Here is a 20,710-nt window from a genome sequence, read left to right as displayed (position 1 = left end):
ACACGTGTAGCTTGGTACAAAAAAGAAAAGAAAGAAAACACCCCTTGGAGTGACTTTCGCTCATCGCACTAGGCGTCCTCCAATTCCGTCATTTCTAAATCGAAGCAAAAACTTGAGGTCGTGAGCCGTCGGTATTTCGAACCGAGGCGATATTTCGAAATATCGGCTGCTCTTGACCTGCGGCTTCTGTTTCAGTCTTCCCTCGCCGGTTCGTTGGATCTTCCACTTTTCGACATCATTTGCAGAGTACGCTTTGTGTCGCCCGTGAGAGTGCTGTTCTGTAGCTGTATGCGTGAGACGAGGCGTTGTGTATATGCCATACATACTTCCGAAGTTTTCCGGGACATCGTCGATCACCAGAGTTGCGCTGTGCAAGCAGTCCAAACCGTGTTGCTGCGTCCGTCTTCCTGATAACGTGCTGTGTAATAAGTGCTTCTATAGAGAGTTTTAATGCGTCGTACGCAAAGGCGATAGCGTACGATGCACTAAAGGCTGATTCACACTGGTGCGTTTAGGGTTGCACGTGTGTGTTACGTCCGCTGACAGCGAATCGTTGCAACGGAACATCCTTCCGGATGTAACGAAGGGACACGTAAGACTCTGTACGCAGCCGTAAACGCGGTAATGTGAATCAGCCTTCTCACTAACGTGTATGGCCCGACGCTTACGCTATACAGCGTGTATCTTCATTCAAACCTCGTGACGTGCTTTCATATTTTTCTTGTTGATTTTGTTGTCTGGTACCAGAGCAGCGCCTCTGTGACACACTAATTGAACGAGGCTGCGCGTCAAACGCCTTCCTCAACTGCTGTAGAGATATGTTCATTTTACGTTACAATGGTACTCGTGAAGGGGGCACAAACAGCCTGACACACATATGCACATTGGAATTCAAGCATCCTACGAAGGAAATAATAATAATAAATACACGGACTATGAAGGTTGAGGCTAAGGACCACGAAGTGCGAATTATCCAACGTCGAGGGCTTTCGGGGGTACATAACAGGAAATAGCCTATAGAAGAGGATGGACAAGACAGGTGACAAGACATGTGCTCAGGACGGTAGAAATGTTGAGGAGGTAAACACTGCTTCCAGCACCGTGTGTCGGAGATTTCCGGTGCGCATTAAAGAACTCCAGGTAGTCGATATACCGACGGTTCTTCCCTGCGACACGGGCAGCATGCCGCCTCACAAATATAGGCTGGCACACCTTACGTGCAAATCTACTCCCAATTATAACTAATGTGCTTTCATAGAGGTGCGTGCCCTGTTCATTTAACGTTTTAACATAAGTCACAGTACGACATCACGCAACAAATACAAGTTTAACGGTTAAGCACCTTCGTAAGCAGAGCATTTCCTAACGTTGTTCAGCGGTGACGTACAGAATGGTGCACTTTCCCCATTATCTGGCACTGTCACCGTTATCGTGTGTAGCTTCAGCTGCTTACCCCAAATGAGCTCATGAGTGTCGGTAAAGTGGTCCAGCTGAATGTGGCGAAAGCTTGCACGTGGACGATAGATCGGACGATTCAAGATCCTGCGGGAACTGCTTTGCAGGGCACAATATCGCACCCCATCGGAAATCGCCAAGAAGGGCATACTATATGTATAGTACGAATACGGCGAACTGTATTAAAATCGAGCGGTTAGTTTGTTCCGTACTTTTTCCGTTCTACCTGTGCGTCACGCCCCCTTAAAAATGCACATGCCATATTCCTCTGACGTAACAGCCCCAACTATCAATCGGAGATAACCACTCAAGAGATTATATGAACCCGTGTGCTCATACCCATTTCGTTGAACCACGAAACCAGTATAATGATGCAATTATAATTATTATTTTCTGCAGCACAGTCGTCGTGGGAGCTCAAGCCCTGTATGAATAAAACGGGGGCACGGTCATGGCTGAACGCAACTTCTTTCTGGTTGCTGCCTCGCTTCTACTGTTCTCCTTGGTGAGCGCCATCAGGTTCTTTCGTATCTCTCGTGCACGTTGCACACGATGTTAAAGGAGCATGAAAGGCCTCGAAAACAATTATGTCAGGACAACCAGAAGTTAGGATTACAAACTGCGGGACGCGTACATATTCGCACAATCGGCGCGAATGCAGCGCGCACAATCCCCCGGTGCGCAAGAGAGATTTCAATCTCGCGGCTCAGAGAAGCGTGATGGTGGCGATGGAACTGGTTGCCGTACGGTTGCCCGTCCTCAGGCGTGCAACGTTACGACTATCGCAGGGGGGATCGTGCGTCCTGGGCCGACTTCACAGGGAACTGATGTGCCGACATTTATCTTAAAGTATCCGAGGAAAACCCAGAGAAAACACCCAGACACCACAGCCTGCGCCCGTATTCGAACCTGGGTCACCTCATAGTCTCGGCGTGTAAAGTGGCCACTAGGCCACGGGAGCTGGCAGGTCAGAGAAGCTCCTCCCCTCCGACTGCCAGTCTGCGAAGACTCCTCAGCCGCCCAGTAGTGAATGCACGCCTTTCTTTCTTTTCTTTTTTCCTTTTCGGTTGTGTTTGGCGCCGCCCAATCAGCGTCCGAAGCAAAGCAGTTGACCTGTCGCCTTCCCCTCGCACCGTAGCAGACGCTTCTCGGTAGCCAATAAAAGTGTTAGGGTGATCCGACGTCACGCCATGGTAGCAGGAGCTGGCGCGACGGCGATCTTTTCTCGGGATCTTTTCTCAGGAAATGTGCGTTTCCCCAAGGAAATATTTTTTTAAATTCCGTGTTAGCGCCGCGAAGCAACTGTGGCTGGAAATATTTTGCGTGACAGTTTCTGAAGGTATAGGATGCGCATACCACGCGGCGAAAAAATATACATGTCCGAGGTGCCTTCCGTTTTGCCTTTAGCTCACGCTTTTCCTAACCTCCAGCGCATTATTTCTGTCCTAGCGCGAGGTGGCAGCAGATCAGCGTCCCTTCTTCAATATTGCCCACATGGTGAACTCCATAAAGGAAGTGGACTACTACCTGAGGCTAGGCGCCAACGCTCTGGAGGCTGATGTGAACTTTCAACAAGACGGGACTGCCAAACAAACCTATCATGGTACTCCTTGCGACTGCTTTCGGGATTGTCACAGGCGAGAAGGGATTGTCGATTACCTGGAGTATGTTCGGAAAATTTCCAGCCTATGTAAGTTATGCACTTTTGTAACTAAAAGTGTGTACGCCAAATATAGTCTCGTAGGAGCTTCCTATAATGTAGTCAGATATTGGGGACATCGATATGCCATTTGTAGTAATTGAAGAATTTACATTTATTCGGTTTACACTGAAAGTAAACTGGTGGTCTTGCTGTTGGAATTTCGGATTGCGTAGTGGATACGCGTTTTAGAAAGACTTTCGACCTTTGCATTACAATAGTAAGAGGCATATGTAAGCCCACTTCGATGACCTGGTTGAATGTCTTGTTCCAGCGGATAGTAAGTTTAAGGACCACGTGGCCTTGCTGTTCCTGGACTTGAAAGTGAGTGAGCTACCCGCCAACTCAAAAGAAAAGGCTGGAAAAGACATTGCAAAGAAGCTTCTGGACCACCTATGGTACAATGGTAGGACTTCGTGATCTCGTGTCTCTCGTTTGCTACACTAACGCTCTCGTATGTCTTGTAGGGAACGTTAAAAGCTGAAGTCAAGTCTAGAGTTACTTTTCCCCTAAAGTGAAGCGCGATGCCTCGTTCTGCTCAAAGATCGGCGACAAGACGAAACGTTCGCAGATCACGTACCCGTAATCTTGCAAGTTATGGAGAACTAAGTTTTAATTTTGTCGTCGGCAGGGCACTTTTACCGATGTCACCTTAGACGAGCACGATTAAAGTAGCATAGAAGTCATTTTTAACACCCAGTTTTCTTCCTATAAAACTGTTAAGTTTGCCAGTAAGATGCACCATACGAAGTAATTTACACCACAGAGTCATAATTATCGCAGAAATTGAATTCAAAATACGCCACAAAAAGCGACCGTGCGCAACGGTGGTGAAGAGCAGTACCAGCCTGTGATGTGTCTGGAACCTCGCGCTGACGCTATAAGGAGAACGCTCTCTGATTGGCCTAGAGAAATGTTGTCTGCTACTCCGCTGTCGTCTGCTACTCGGCTGTTCGGGGTTCTGATAAAGCCTTTCTCCTTGCTCGGTAATGCTTCGGCCGCTCCTTCTATCCCCAATTCTCCGGGAGAACTGGCAAAACAGGTTTACGGCGGCAAAGGGACAATGCGCTGACCCCCACTGACCGGCAAACCAGAACGAGTCTCCTTATGCCGTCATCGGTGACGTGCCATCATACCTCCTCATCCTCGTTATAGCTGGAGTGACGAGTTAAGGGTGAAGGCGCGGAGCTATGTTTATGTGAGTTTTTTTCTGGGAAAGAAATTGCACACATCAAAATCTTTCGCACTATTCGGTATAATGACACACACACTTTCATCAGATGTCTTAATCTGAATTTTTTTTGGATGGCCCTCTGTACCCTTTAACGTCATCTAGGTACAGAAGGCCTGCTCAATGCCTCCTCGCACTCTTTCGCCTGCCGAAATGGCGTCTACGTTTAAGCCACAGATATGCCCACCGTACCACAGATGCTCCTATCAGGTTAAGATAGTCAATTTTCATCTTAATCGTGCAGCTATGTCAAGGAGACAAGAGCTCGGGTCACTCATCGTGCTCGGCGACCACAATCTCTTTTCTGAGAGGGATTGTGCTTTGTCGATGAAACTTTTCCATGATTAGATACTACGCGGCTTTCGGGAATTTTTTTTTTTTTCCGTTGCGTGAATTGGAGACGTAATCCGGTCAGGGGAGGTGGTCGTGAGTAGAGAGTGCAAGGGTATTCCGCTGCACCACTAAACGCAGTGTCAGGCACAAAGATAAAGACAAAAGATCGTTACTGCGATAGTATAGCACCGACTTCGCCAAAAAATCAAAACTTCCAGACTATGGTGAGGAGGTCGTAAGACAGTGGTAAGGACATTTTGTGAAACGTTGCAACGGGCAAATGTATCCTCTAGGACAACGTTCATTGAACAGTTTTGAGGATATCTTACGGAGGTCTTACAAAGTTGCACAATCACTTTACTCCTTTGAAGTGGATCCTAACAGGACGGTCAACGTGCTGCTGTCCATTGGCCATGTGTCTGACAAGGATGTCTTCAAGGGTGCCATCGAAACAATAATGAAGAACGGTGTTCTGGAGCTGGCTGAAAGAGTCGGTAAGCATAAGACGCACGAGATGCAGAAAGCGCGTTTTCAGTTGGACGAATAATATTGGACCCCATTTAAACTAGGAATGGTGCCTGTCGTTTCTCTTTTAATTGAAAATTCACTGACAATAGGTTTTGACGTTGGCCTCAATGACCCTTTGGAAGACATCGCCAAGATGTACAGTGAACTAGGCATTGACCACAACAGATGGCAGGGCGACGGTGTTTCCAACTGCCTCAGCCTCTTCCGACCTGCAGGTCGCCTACGAGAAGCTCTGCGTTATCGAGACGCACGCACCGACAAGAACTATGCTGATAAAGTGTACCACTGGACCATCGACCTCACTTCCGCCATACGTAGTTCTATAAGGTTGGTCTGCATATGCCAAAACGAACGGGGGCTCTTTAGCCTCCCCCATTCCTTCGACCACGAATTAGAATTTTTTCTTGAAGAAATCATCCATTCCATTCCGGAAAGGAATGGAGGTTTGTGATAATGCATTTGCTTTCAATTTCTCAGAATGAAAAGGTGCGGTTACTTCCCACTCCTGGACTGGCTTGGCAACCACATTTCATTCTTTTAATTCTGTCATAAAAGAAAAAGCACCGGTAACCGTACTGGCTAGCCCAGCATCCCTAGAAGAAATTGACATTACCCATCACGGAGGAAGCACAAACACAATGTTATTTCGCTCTTGACCGTGTGCAGGTGCGGTGCATGTGTACAAATTGCGCAAGGGCAGAAACCTGACGGTTGAAACGAAAACTACCACAGCCGCACCCAGACTATTCCATTCCAATTCCATTCCGGGATCTGATAAATCTGGAATGATTCCGGAACTATGCCAACTCCGGAGTGGCAACTTTGCAACCCTGGACATAAAGCACACACGTCTCAAGGGGGAGTAAAATTTTAGTATATTCATTTATAAAATGCTACTGGCATCACAAGATGCCATTTGCACGAGTGAAGACTAGCTAGCACAAATGAGGCGACACAATAAAAGTTGGAAACCAAGGGGCCTTATACGCACGCATTAGTGGACACGGATTACAGGAGCGCCCATAAAGCAAACGTCCATCGGAGATAATATATAAGTACACACAGAGGCGCTACTCTTATGGGTTACGGAGATAGACATTTAATTTGCACAGACACCAGTGTAACGCAGTGTAACCAACTGTAACTCTAACCAACGCAGTGTAAATGACAACATCAGAGGGCTCTCCCACTTCCTTATAACAGGGATATATCGTTCCTTCTACTTTAATTTCAGTACATGTTTTAAAGAGATTTTTAAAAGTATTTGCCGCGATGTCACACCTCATCCACATACTGAGCAATGGAAACCGAACCGTACTGCGGGCGTACGTACCTTGCCATAACGGAAAACGAAAATTTGCTATGAAAATCTTTACTGTGATTTTAACGTCTTTCACGTTTCATGTCTGCAGATTGGGTGTCGACGGCATCATCACCAATCACCCAGAGCGCGTTGCTACTGTACTCAATGAAGGCCCCTTCCGAAAGGTGGTCCGTCCCGCTTCGCCCAGTGACACCCCTTGGAAGAAGGTGCGAGCGGATATCCCTGCAAATACTGGCGGCAATGCGGTGCTCTCTGTGCTCGGTGACGTCTCAGAGGTGTTCCAGCAGCTCTGGTCTTACGTCGTGCGACGTTTCACTGGGAAAGGCAGCCGGAGCTCGCGAATCATCAACACTGTGGAAGGAGATCCCCCGATGAGCCCCCGAGAAAAGGCTGAGGAGGCCTTCTACCGTTGGGTAGCAAGAGGAATATAGCGACATTTTGTGCCTCCTGTTTGACTCTGCCTTTCGACCTGTGAACTGCTGCCGAGCAAAACACAGTGTGTGGGTGCTCATCGACCAGTATTGGATGCCTGTTGATTAGGCGAATGCGATCCTATCTGTTCTCCCTGCATAAGTTATCCTGTGCGGTCTGAAGCATTGTTGTGTTGTGTAGTGACGCGTGTGGTCTACCCAAGTACAGTTCTTCTGGCTGTGGCCTTGCTTGAACCAGTGAAATACTTCTGCTCACATGGAGCTTCCAATGCCCTTCGTGAGGCCCTATCTCAGACTGCCAAAGAAGTCGCAATCTTTTTTTGTTAGGTTGTTTAGTTTGCCATCGTGCTACAGACTTTTCCAACCACATAGAAGTAACAGGCATCTAATAACATTTGTGACCTGATGGTGGGAACTGAGATACCGTTTCTCGCATTGTTTGTCCGGGCTTGCACTCCCCAGTGTAACGGAAGGAAGACAATCACATGAACTTTACTCGTAGACAGTACCAGAAATAGGAATGCCCTAGAAGTCGACCACAACGTATTTATTTATTTATTTATAGAGGGTTAAGCCTTATGACGTACTGTGCCTTCGCTATGCATCACATACCATAATTATATGACTGTTGACTGTCGGTTGAATGCCAAAGTAACTATCTCCGAATCACATTTCAAACGTGCTGTATTTGAACTGATCATTAAATCTGTCACACCCTCTCTGAGTGGTATTTTTCAGAGCACGCTGAATTTGTTAGCGTGTGGCATTATCACGATGTGGCGTTACAATCGTGACCGCCGTGTACTTCGTTACAGGTAGCAGTGTGTTTGGCACGATAGGCTGTTGTGGAAAGGTGACTCCAAAGGAGCTGCCCAGTGGAACAATGAGCCCAAGCCACTCCTTTATACACGTCTGAATAGTACAAGCATCAGAAGAACACTGAACGTAGTAGAAAAATGATGCTCGTGAGCATCCCCTTCCCCGTTTCTTCCTCACATTTTCATTTTGAGGGGTAGCTTTGCGACATCCACTTAAACTACTGTACCGGGCGCAGTGTTACGCCCGTGTTGTTGTACGTGTGCCAGTGTGTGTTGTACGCCCGTATACCTTGTCATCCCGGCCTTTGTGGAGAGACATGATCCGAACACCAACCCAACACCGAAACCATAGGGAGCGGAGCGCATCTCTGTCGTCCTCGTCGATGCTGATCTGTAGAAATGCCTTTTAATGCGTTAGCATTAGGAGTGTCTAAATGGAAAAAGATGTATATGTGTGTGTGTGTGTGTGAGAGATGGTGAGGCCTCACCGAGCGAAGTCGACATGTAAAGGGGAGAAAAAAGGGAAATGTAAATGATGTGAAATTGAAGTAGCTGAAGGTAATTAAGAGTAAGAGGTAAGAGTAATTAAAGGTAATGAAAGCAAGAAAGTTGAGTTTAAAGGTAATGCATGTAAGATATATGTAATTAGGAGAATTAAAGGTTACCGAACCTAACTGCAGGTCACCCGAGGTAAATAAATGCAATTAAAGGTAATTAACGTCAATTAAGGGGAGATTATGAGTAATTAAAGCAAGTAAACGTAATTAAAGGGGATTAAATAAAATTCAAGATTACCTCACTTAAGGGGTTGTAGCAGCAGCGTCATAATCATCACCAGCACCGCCATCGGTTACGCGCAGCACTGCGCGTGACCCGAGCTTTCGTTTTCGGTTCATCGCCATTAACCGTCATTAAACCCATCAACCTCAGTAGAGCCTGGTCGCCTCATTTCTCGCTCTACAACTGGTGACCCGAACGTGATGTCTTAGCGTTCCACCATCATGAACGGTGACCAGCACTCCACCAGCCCTTCGCCTCCCAGCCGGCCACCGCCACTTCCACCGCTTGAGGCTTCTGTGGCACCGCTCCGCCTGCCGCCTTTCTCCATCTCCGACCCTCAGCTGTGGTTTGCGCAGGCGGAGGTTCTCTTCGACGGACGCCGCGTCACTTCTCAAGCCTCAAGGTTTGGCTACGCCATCGCAAACCTTCCTCCCGAAGCTGCGGCGGAAGTCCGTGACCTAATAATCCACCCTCACCCCGAGTTGCCCTACGACACCTTACGGGACGAGTTAATTCGCCGTACATCTGCTTCGGAGGAGCGGCGATTGCAGCAGCTTCTGAACAGGGAAGAGCTCGGCGATCGACGGCCCACCCAGCTCCTACGCCGCATGCGCGACCTCGCGGGCAACCCTACCACGGACGACTCACTACTACGCGAGCTCTTCCTACAACGTTTGCCCCACAACGTACGCATGATCCTGGCCGCCGGCGAAAATTCCCGCCTGGATGACTTGGCGAAGATGGCGGACCGTATTATGGATTTTGCTGGCCTTCCATCTCCAGGAGCCGTTGCCGCCCTGGCCCCCCGCACCTCCCCTCCACCGGTGGACGTTGCAATCACTGCCATCAGCACGTCGCTCCAGCAACTCCAGACTACGGTGGCGGCCCTGGTGAACCGGGTGGACGCCATTCCCCCGCAGCGACCACGTTCCCCTCGGCGCCCGTTTTGCCGTCGCTGCTCGCCATCCCGTCAACGGTCTCCTTCGCCCTCTCAGAACCACTTCTGCTGGTATCATCGAAAATTCGGCGATGCCGCAAGGAACTGCCAGGCCCCTTGCTCGTGGCCGGGAAACGCTCCCCCCAACCATTAACGGCTGGCATGGCTGGGGGCAACAACAGCCGGCTCTTCCGGATCACGGACCGCGTGTCCGGCTGTCGCTTCCTGGTGGATACCGGGGCTGACGTGAGCGTCGTTCCACCAACCCCCGCAGAAAAACGACACCGACAACCAGACTTGGCTTTGCAGGCCGTCAACAAGTCCACCATCTCAACTTACGGTCAACGCTCCGTCACCCTTGACCTCGGCCTGCGCAGAGTATTTCGTTGGGTTTTTACCATCGCCGACCTCCCCTTCGCAATCCTTGGCGCCGACTTCCTCCACCATTTCGACCTTCTTGTGGATATTAGACGCCAGCGCCTCGTCGACAACACTACTTCTTTGCACGTTTATGGAGCTCCAGCGCATATAGCCGCCATTAGTCCCACCATACGGCTCCCGTTGCCCACTGCTTTCGCCGACATTGTCACGGAGTTCCCCGCTGTCCTGCGCCAATCGCACGCCTCTTGCCCACCTCGCCACAGCGTCACTCACCACATCATGACACGGGGCCCCCCTGTCTTCGCTCGCCCCAGACGGCTGGCTCCGGAGCGCCTCGTCATTGCCAAGAGGGAATTTGAGCACATGCTCGAACTGGGGATCATTCGGCCTTCCTCCAGCCCGTGGTCTTCCGCTCTCCACATGGTGCCCAAAGCAACACCTGGTGATTGGCGCCCATGTGGGGACTACCGTGCACTCAACATCGTCACGGTACCGGACAGATACCCGCTTCCCCATATTCAGGACTTCACCGCAAATCTTGACGGAGCGACCATCTTCTCCAAGATAGACCTCATCAAAGCCTATCACCAAATTCCCGTCCATCCCCCTGACATCCCGAAGACTGCTATAACCACCCCTTTTGGCCTCTTTGAATACGTGCGGATGCCCTTTGGCCTGCGTAATGCTGCGCAGACATTCCAACGATTCATCAACGAAGTGCTCCGCGGCCTGGACTTCGCATTCGCATACATGGATGACATCCTCGTCGCAAGTCCATCTCCGGAGGCTCATCGCGCCCATCTGCGCGCCCTGTTCTCGCGCCTGGAGGACTACGGAGTCTCCATCAATGCCGCGAAGTGCGAGTTTGGCGTTACCACCCTTACCTTCCTGGGACACACCATCACCCCGCAAGGCATCCGGCCACTCGCATCCAAGGTCCAGGCCATCCGAGACTTTCCTGCCCCCACTTCTCGCAAAGGACTTCGTTCATTCCTCGGCCTCGTGACTTTCTACCGACGTTTTGTGCCTCGCTGTGCTGCCTTGCTCCAGCCCCTCTACGCAGCTCTCGGCGCTGACCATCCGAAAGAGGCCCGTGCTGCCCCTCTGGAGTGGACACCGGCAGCAGAACGCGCGTTCGAAGAGGTCAAGCAGGCCCTGGCAGATGCTGTGCTGCTCCACCATCCTCGTCCTGACGCCGAGACAGCGTTGTTCGTCGACGCCTCCACTGCTGCTGTCGGCGCAGTCTTGCAGCAGCGTCAGGATGGCCACTGGAAACCTCTCGGTTTCTTTTCCCAACGCCTCTCGCCAGCCGAAACACGCTACAGCACCTTCGGGCGTGAGCTCCTCGCCGCCTACCTGGCATGCAGACACTACCGCCATTTTCTCGAGGGCCGCCCGTTTGTGCTGTACACCGACCACAAGCCTCTCATGTTCGCCCTGCGATCGGCCTCCCTCAACCACTCGCCTCGTGAAACCCGCCACATGTGCTACCTCTTGGAGTTCACGACCGATGTGCGACACGTCGCAGGCGAAGACAATGCCGCTGCCGACGCACTCTCGCGGCCGGACGTCAATGCTCTCCATCCGCCCCCCGCGGTCGATTTGGACGGCATCGCCCAGGCGCAACAGGCAGATGAAGACCTCGCCAATCTTCGTTCCTCCCCCGCCTCATCCACCACTTTTCGGGAGATCTCGCTCCCCGGTTCGACGGCAAGTCTATGGTGCGACACCTCTACTGGTACCCCGCGCCCTTTCGTTCCCCTGGCCTTCCGCCGGCATGTTTTCAACGCCCTCCACTCGCTGTCCCACCCTGGCGTGCGCGGCACGCAAAAGATCGTCGCAGAGCGCTACATATGGCCTCGCATGAATGCCGATGTCCGTGACTGGGCGCGGGCCTGCCTGGCCTGCCAGCGGTCCAAAATCTACCGCCACACCATCTCGCCTCCATCGCGGTTCCTTCCGCCAGATGCCCGTTTCGACCAGGTCCACATCGACTTGGTCGGCCCGCTTCCTCCGGCCAAAGGCTACCGCTACCTGCTCTCGTGCATCGACCGCTTTACCCGCTGGCCGGAGGTAACGCCGATCCCTGACATCACGGCAGAGACGGTGGCCCACGCATTCCTCTTCTCCTGGGTTTCCCGATTCGGCGTCCCGTCCACTGTAACCACGGACAGAGGACGCCAGTTTGAATCGGCCCTCTTCGGTCACCTGTGCAGCGCCCTCGGAACCCATCACATCCGAACCACGGCCTACCATCCGGCTGCCAACGGCCTGGTCGAGCGCCTTCATCGGCAGCTCAAGGCTTCCCTCCGCGCCACTGACCACGGCGACACAACCTGGCCCGAGCGTCTACCCTTCGTCCTGCTTGGCCTTCGCGCCGCGATCCGCCAGGATGACTGCAGCGCGGCCCACATGGTCTACGGCTGCCCGCTCCGCCTTCCCGGAGCATTCTTCACCCCATCGGCCCCGCTCGTGCACGACCCTTCCTCCTACATCGACCGTCTCCGCCAGCTCTTCCGGGACCTCAAGCCCACGCCTACCCGCTCCGCTCCCGCAACACGCGTGTTCGTGAGCCCCGACCTTAATCAAGCCACCCACGTCTTCGTCCGCCGGGACTCTGTGCGCTCCAGCTTGCAGCCTCCCTATGACGGCCCCTACAGGGTCATCTCGCGAGCCGGGAAGTTTTTCCGCCTCGATCTTCCACGGGGACCTGACACTGTGGCCATCGACAGGCTTAAGCCCGCATTCCTGGAGTCTGCACCTCGGGTATCGCCCGACCCGCCCTCCCTACGTCCGTGCTCAGCTCCTGTCTCCAGCATTCCTCCCCCTCCACGTCGAGTGCATTGGGCGCCGCAGCTCGCACACTACGAGCCGCCCGCCGCCTCGGGTCCGGCTCCTGCACTCCTTGGCCTCGGCGCCCGACCTTTCCGCCAACCTCGGCCCTCCTCGCCAGCCTTGTCATCCGCCACGGGGGGGAGCCCTGTAGCAGCAGCGTCATAATCATCACCAGCACCGCCATCGGTTACGCGCAGCACTGCGCGTGACCCGAGCTTTCGTTTTCGGTTCATCGCCATTAACCGTCATTAAACCCATCAACCTCAGTAGAGCCTGGTCGCCTCATTTCTCGCTCTACAGGGTGATTGAAAGTAATTGGGGCTAATTAACGATAAATTAAATGGACTTACATACAGTAATTGAAAATGTCGAACTGGAAGTCAAGTACAGACCGGAGGTGGGCAACGGGAAGTCAGGTTAGACCGGAAGCGGAGAACCGGAAATCGAGTTTGGACCGGAAGTGGATACCCGGACGTTAAATATAGACCAGAAGAGGCGCTTGATGCTAACGCATTTACCTCTAAATCTCCACTGAATTTTTCAATATCTGCTGTGAGTCCAATCGGGTACGTTCGGAAATGAACCAGTATATCTAGTAGAATAGGCTGAACTTTTGGTTCCTTCTCAAGGTGATCGTTCAGCGATGTGCCGGTGCCTGAATGAGACGATGCATCGGAAACGATCCGCATCGTTGTTGACGTCAAATCACTTCACGGTGCGACATGTAGTATAGTCGTGGTCAGGGGCCTTCGGCTGCGCTGTAGGGGCCGGCTCAGCATGCCCGTTCAAAACATATTCTCAAATGTTCCGATCATATTCCTTAATGAGTGTCTCGTCAACGACGAGGAGGTGCATCAACCGGAATAGTTTCTTTTCTGCCACATTACGACTGTCGTTTAGGGGAGCGTTGACTTTCTTCGACGGATGCTGAACCTCATATCATCCGTGAGCTGCCTTTACGGTCTTACGAAATTCCGCCATCACGTTTTCTTTTGTGGTCGCGGGTGTTGCATCTTCGCTTATTCCGATACCATCAATCTCCCACATGCTGCTCGTCAACTCCTCTTCCTGCTGAGACATTACGCCATCAGTCTTGAGAACGCAGATCAAACTATTGGTCTGTCGTGCAATGAGTGACTTTACGCTGCTAGGCCCTTTGAATGTCCAGCCAAGTTCTTGCTGACTCCCATAGCGCCGAACTTTACCTGATATCAGCTTCCACGCCTGGTGAGAACCAACAAGCAGGCTGGTGCCGTTCACTTGTCGCAGTCCAGGAAACGCGACGATATCGGCAGTGTGCTCACCGCGGTATCCTGCAACGCAAGGATGTGCTCGTTGTCCACCGGCGTTGCTGGAATGCCCCGACAAATGACAGGCATAACGATAGCGGTTAGCTTGACGTCCTCCTGCCCGTACTGGCTTCGGACAATTACTTCGACGACGTTTCGTTTCGTGGGCCTGGAATCTGTCTCCGCTGAGAAGGTATTGACTCCGATTACGATCTGTACCGCCTCCTTCAAACCTAAATGTTGTGCTAGGTCTTCGCGTATGAATGGGCGACAGCTTCCGCTGTAAAGTATCCCTCGGACGTAGTGGCATGTTGTGTCTGACACCACCCACGCACGAAACGTTTGTAGAAGAACCGTACGAAGCGGAAGTCACAAGTACGTCACTTTTACGTTTTCTGCTCTCTTGACGATGCAGTTTGGGGTTTGGGTGGCACATCACGTCGGCATTTTGCGCATTTTCTTCTGTAACGACATTCTTTTGAAGTATGCGACGCTCGTGGGCACCGAAAATACCGACTGTGCTTGGCCAGGACTTTCCTTTTGTCTTCGAGGAAAATATCTACATCGCATGTCTCGGTGCTGCGAGATTTTCCCTTGCAGAAAAAAACAAATCGCACGAAACGACGTTCGACTATGCAGTGCAAAGGCAGACGGTAGTTGGGTGATTTCAGGCAGAATCAGGCAGGGTGGTCTGGTCGACCTATCAGATTTTTTCGTTCCAATATATATGTGTGGTAGAAAAATTTAATACGGCATGGAACGCTCAGGACATGGTCAGCGCCACGAGAACAATATTTACAATCTATGAGCTATGAGAAGCGATATATATTGAAGCCTAGTGCTTAGGAAGTACATTGGCGGAAGAAATAGCTGAAAATATCTTATAGTTGTTTTCTAAAAAAAAAATAATGTTCAAGACTGACCATTTCGTGCACTTCGCTTCCTCGCAATTTTTAGGCCTCGTATCTTCGTGACCATTAAAAATGTGGAAAAATTTGTGGCATATTAGTTTCTCTGCGGGAAGAACAGTTTCCATCGAAAAAAGGTATGGGGGTTCGGGAAATTTCATAGTCCCTTTAAGGCCATGTAGTTATTTTTTCTACGCTTGCCCATGCCCATGCTATTGCCCATGTGCTGGTGTACTTTTTGCTCTATCTTTGAGGTTCTAGGTTTTGCAGGTGTCCAGATAAAAAATCGCAAAGTCACCTCATTTGCAAAAAGTCGGACTTTTTCGGCGAGTAACTGCTTTCCTGCAAATATCAAAAGGCTAATATGTGTCACACCGTTCTGTTCGTCTTTAAACGCTCTTTCCACTCACATAAAAGAGATTGTGGAAAAGATCGGGCATACTTCCTAACGCGCGTTTAGTGAGGGGTGGTAAAGCAAAAACGCGCAACTTCGGTTGCGTATTTTTCATATTGTGTTTCATAATGTGTTAGTGATTTACAACCTCGTCTACGAAGCAGGGCACAAGCTGGTCCTCCTGTGGGTTCCAGCCCATTGCGGTATCGAAGGGAATGAACAGGCCGACAGCGCCGCAGAAGCAGCTCTCTCGTCTCGGAGACGGACGCGTATTTCGTTGCTGAAAGGAGATCGTCGTTCCGTACTTCGACGTCTCGTCACTCCCCTGGCTTCCCGCCAGTGGACCGCTGGCGTTCCCCCCCCCCCCAGCTTTGCGGAGCAGAGTTGATCCAGTGCTCGCTTTCTGCATGCCTCGGCATACCTCTCGTCAAGATGCCGCATTAGTTCATCGACTGCGCCGCGATGTGGCTTTTACAGCACAATGACGTTACCGCTTAAGACAAGTTGCCCTCCCCAATGCTGTCACTGCGGTGCAGTAGAAGATCAAGATCATATTGTTGTCCATTGCCCACACTACCAACCTTCCCGAACCGCACTCTCAGGATCCCTTAACCAGCTGGACTCTCGCCCCCTCTCTCTCACGAAATTGCTTGGTCCCTGGCCACATCCAGCCCACCAACGATCTGCCCTCAAAGCTCTCGTGACCTTTCTGGATACCATAGGACTTCGATTCTTATTGTGAAGGGGCTCGTTATTTTATTCCCCGCGTCACGTCAAGCAATGGGCTAAGTATCGCCCCTTGTGATAACCCCCCCCCTCAATGGCAATGAAACTCCCCATTTATTATCTCACAATAAAGTTGTTTGTTTGTTTTTCTATAGCTCAACGAGGATAGTCCATACAGTGGCACAGAGCCGCACGTGACAGCGGCAAGCCTTTTCGTCCTCACCCACAGGATGCGCTGAATCCATAACATCCTTACGTGTAACATCACAGTACCATTATTTGGAAGAGGTGTACCGTAGCGTAGGAGACTATGGCAGGGTACTGGACATATTTGCACACAAGAACGGCATACAACCGCGTGATCATGACCGAAAAAAGAAGGAAAGAAAAAAAACGCAAAAGATTAAAAAAAGTGTGCTGCTCCAAAAACGCGAAAGCTCGATCAAGGCGTCCCATCGGGCTTCGCACATAATGAAAAGAGCCCACTACCCTGGGAATGACGCTAAACGGCGTTTGTTCGATAGACATGTCTATTGGTTGAGGTGCTCCATGTGTAAGCCACTTGAATGTTTCTGTGCACCACGCGGTTCTCGGATGGACAACAGTTCCGTGGATACCAGGACTGGGCATGTATTACTGTAATACGTTTTGTATTTGTATTGCGTATTATAATACAGGTTTCAGAAAAGTATCTGTACTACGTATTACAATACGCAAAAACGCGTATTACAGGTATTATAATACTCCAGTAATACTTCTCGGATTTTGACGTGTTTATTCACCCCCTATGGGTTATAAGCACGGTGATAATCCGGTCAGGCGGGTCAGCATGCACGCCACACGTTTTATGTAATCCACTCTTTGAACACCTACGCCTAGAGCCCTGCACGGGCCGACTCTTCCGGGCCCGACCCGGCCCGAGCGCATCGAAAAATGGCCCGACCCGGGCCCAGACCTTCATATTTTTATTCGGCCCGACCCGGCCCGGCCCGGTGACCCAGTGACTAGAGCCCGGCCCGGCCCGGTGACCCGGCGAGTAGATCCCGGCATAGTATTTCCAGCCTCGACGTACGCCTTTCTGGCGATTATCAAACAAATTTATCAGTAAATTTATAAGGAGAGAAGACAAACATACAAGTGATGGCGGTTTAACACCATAACCGCACCAGACCAAATTAAATCCAGAACGTACGCGGGCATGGGCGTTATCGTTACACTGTCAAGATTTTGCGGAGGTTGAGGATGCTGTCGACAAACTCCTTCTCCCAGTCCATACCCCTCTCACCAAGCTGTGCCAAGTGCTTGTGAAATACGTGAGGAGTCAGGAGCAGTGTAAAGTGGCTTTCATAATGTTCTAGAGGGTCAAATCATATGCCTAATGTAGTATCCCTTGCTTGTCTTTGCAAAATATGCACAGGAATGACGCAAGCGCATGCTGATATGAACTAATGCATCTCCATTGTGTGGAATTAGCTGCGTGGCCCGGCCGGGCATGACTCTCGGAAACATATTTGTCGGCCCGGGCCCGGCCCGGCCCGCGGTGGTGGCGTATTTTAACGGCCCGGGCCCGGCCCGGCCCGCGGTGCTAGCGTATTTTGTCAGCCCGGCCCGGAGCACACAACCAATAACAAGCCCGGCTCGGCCCGCGGGCCGGGTCGGGGGCCCGCGCCCGTGCAGGGCCCTACAGGCTACTCCTATGGGGATTAGTCAGTGTATCCTCTCGGGTCAGAACATTCCCGGGAAAGAAAGGAACAACCAGGTCTAGAATCACTCCTGGTTGTTCCTTTCTTTCCCGGGACATCGGAACATTCGCGGGACATCGGAACATTCGCGGGCGACTTCGGAACATTCCCGGGAAAGAAAGGAACAACCAGGAGTGATTCTCGCTCTGTGTCCAAGGTTAATGTACGCAATTTTTGCCCCTTTCCCACGCTGGGAGGAGGGGTCAGCTCAAGAAGGACAGTTGCCCTAAGCCCTGGCTAGTCTTAAAAGGGACAGGTCTTAGATGTCTTGTGGCATACTCAATATGCAATTATCCAGAAGGGGGGGGGGGCGGTTTCTTTGTCGGGTCGCGTAGTAGGGGAGGGGAGAAAGGGAGTCCAATGTTTTTTTTTTTTTATTCCGTGTTAGCGCTGCGAAGCAACTGTGGCTATGAGCGGCGTACAGACGTCGACAGAGGACAGCGGGAAGGAGTGGGGGACAGGGGGTTAGTATGCGTCCTGGACCGACGAGGTCTAATAACTGACTTTTTGGGGGGCGGCATCGCCCCCTCCTCTTGGGTCCACCACTGACTCAATGATTGAATTTTTGAGAAAATGTCATTAAAGCCAAGTAATTAGTAATGCATCTATTGTTTCATACAACAGACACTGTAAATTGTGAAATAAATATTGTGTATGCCCTGGGCTTTTCAAAAAGTTATGTATTCCCTTATCACTGTAATGTATTATAATACAGTATTAGTAATATGTATTATAATACACATTTTGAAAAAGTATTTTTATTAGTATTATAATACGCGTTTTTGTGGAGTATTATGTACTAGTATTATATTACGAAAAAATAGTATTACTGCCCACCCCTTGTGGGTACATTGTCTGGGACAGCATGTGGTCCCAGACCACAGACAAGGTTGACAACCGTAGACAAGGTTGTAATAAACCACAAACACATGCATCACCAGCGGTGCGGATGTGCCTCAGATGCCGGGATTTTCAATTGCTTGCAGCGGAGATTTAGAGTCAGTGAACACGACCCATTCCCGCTGGGCAAAATCAACGATGTGCTGCAGAAAGGTATAGCGTAGACTTCCGCAGCTGTGGATAAGGTTTGATGCAAGAGGCGACGTCCTTCCATTGCGCCTTCGGATGTGATGACGAATGCCGAGGCGGACTTGTGATTTCGAGATGCGCCATCAGTGTATGCTGCGGCAGAGGTAGAATACTTCGTGTCTACCAGAGCATAAAAATGGGCTAGAAGGACTTGAGGGGAAACATGATCTCTTCGTTCCAGGAGGTCCAGAAGATGTACGAAGGTGGGTGGCACAGGCAGGGACCAGGAGACGTCCGGCGGTGTGACGTCCTTAGGTGTGAAGCCAGTGAGAGCCAGTGGGCGTGTCCTATGCGCTACTCGATGGAAATCACTTTCAGGACGGCATCGAATTCTCCTGAGGAGTGGGTGACGGGGAATGCGCGCACGCAAACGTAGGAAGTGCCGAGCCGTTTCACGCTCACGGAGAACCTCCATCAGGGTTCACCAGCTTCAGCCAGGACTTGCCGTGTTTCAGCTGTAGCAGGCGACGCGCCGCTCCGTGACGCAGACGAAGCCAACACCTGCGTCACGCCCATCTCGCGCCCGGGTGCCTGCGAGCCCCATTCATTATTTCCTGGTAGTTGGCGGCAAACGGCCACAAGCAGCCTTGTCCTTCCCGCCTGGTCTGTCCATCAACTACACAGCCATTCTGGGAAAACCAAGGCAGCGAGGAAGGCTTCGGGCAAACAGGGTGCGAAGAGTATTTAATGACGTTGTGGAAATCCTGTGCAAGATTGAAAGGCTGTAAAGCACAGTCGCCCTCACCAAAGGCGCGTGAGCGGCTCGAAAGGAGCGCTGATCACAGCCCCATCCTAAGCCAGACAAATGTTGAAATGCAGGAAGCCATCGCTGCACTTTGGTTTCACGGCGCTTAATGTGGCGAGCCCAGCGCAGGTCCGAGTCCATGATCACACCAAGGAAGCAATGGGAACGTATAGGCCCAAGCATCTTTGCACCAACCCAAAGAGTGAAATTTGTCATAGCCTTGCGGGTGAAAGGGAGCTCGACGCACTTTTCGGGCGAAAGGTCCATCCCAAGTCGCGTGAGGTACAGATGGACATTATGTAAGGCTTGCCGGAAACGATGCTGAATAGCTGGTCGTGACTTCCCTACTGCCCAAAAGGGCAACGTCATCGGCATACAGAGATAATGCTACTTGGCGAGGAATTATCGATTTTAGGCCCGCCATTACCACATTAAAGAGTGTGGGACTCAGAATGCTTCCTCGGGGTACGCCTTGACGAATAGGATGCTCAGGGCTTGGGCCGTGGGATGTGCAGACAGCGACAGTTCTGTCCGTAAGGAAATCTTGGAGCCAGCTGAAAAGTCGACAAGATAGGCTAGGACAAGTCAGGCTCACAGGGCGAAAAGAGGACAGGGCATATGGGGCAGAGCCGTCGCGAGGCGAGTTTGCGCCCGGGGTAGGGTAAACGTGAGGCGCCCCCCACCCCCCTGTCTCTCACTGCCGCCAGATATGCTTCTGTCAGAGATGCTTCTGCAAACAAAGAGAAAAAAACGCTCACCCGCACTTCCGAGATCGTAAATTCAAATTCTCTCCATTCCCGCTTTATACGGTACAAACAACCTACAGGGGCATGCCGTTCGGCGCCTTCTCTGGCGAGGGCGCCTGCTCCTCCAGCCCCGCCATCGCTACGGCTCTGATTTCGGGGTTTGCCCGGTTTCAGAATGGGAACAAGATAGTAGGGATCCCTGTTGCCATGACGTATTGTAAACATGAGGAAGAGCTTGGAGTGACCGCCCATCAAGGTTTCGCAAGGTTTCGGGGGGGGGGGGGGCGTATAGGTGACTCTACAGCCCACATTCACAAGT

The 20,710-nt window shown here is 51.3% G+C and overlaps 1 protein-coding gene across 6 annotated transcripts in view; it reads left to right on the top strand.

Annotated features, from left to right (window-relative positions):
• The window catches only part of LOC135385308 (dermonecrotic toxin SPH-like), a 38,100-nt gene extending 30,380 nt beyond the window's left edge, over nucleotides 1–7,720 (top strand). For 5 of the 6 annotated variants that reach the window (XM_064614543.1, XM_064614542.1, XM_064614541.1 and 2 more), the window contains exons 3-8: nucleotides 1,855–1,960; nucleotides 2,905–3,145; nucleotides 3,429–3,560; nucleotides 5,090–5,212; nucleotides 5,336–5,573; nucleotides 6,659–7,720. In XM_064614543.1, coding sequence (XP_064470613.1) covers nucleotides 1,907–1,960; nucleotides 2,905–3,145; nucleotides 3,429–3,560; nucleotides 5,090–5,212; nucleotides 5,336–5,573; nucleotides 6,659–7,001 — 1,131 coding nt within the window. In that variant the 5' untranslated portion in view covers nucleotides 1,855–1,906 and the 3' untranslated portion in view covers nucleotides 7,002–7,720. The remainder of the gene's footprint in view (nucleotides 1–1,854; nucleotides 1,961–2,904; nucleotides 3,146–3,428; nucleotides 3,561–5,089; nucleotides 5,213–5,335; nucleotides 5,574–6,658) is intronic. The other variant, XM_064614544.1, reaches the window with a different exon arrangement.
• The last annotated feature ends 12,990 nt before the right edge of the window (nucleotides 7,721–20,710 follow it).

This window comes from Ornithodoros turicata, chromosome 2, assembly GCF_037126465.1.
Source record: "Ornithodoros turicata isolate Travis chromosome 2, ASM3712646v1, whole genome shotgun sequence".
Lineage (NCBI taxonomy): Eukaryota > Metazoa > Arthropoda > Arachnida > Ixodida > Argasidae > Ornithodoros > Ornithodoros turicata.
The sequence above is the reverse complement of the archived record's forward strand: the minus strand, read 5'-3'. Positions and strand labels throughout refer to the sequence as shown.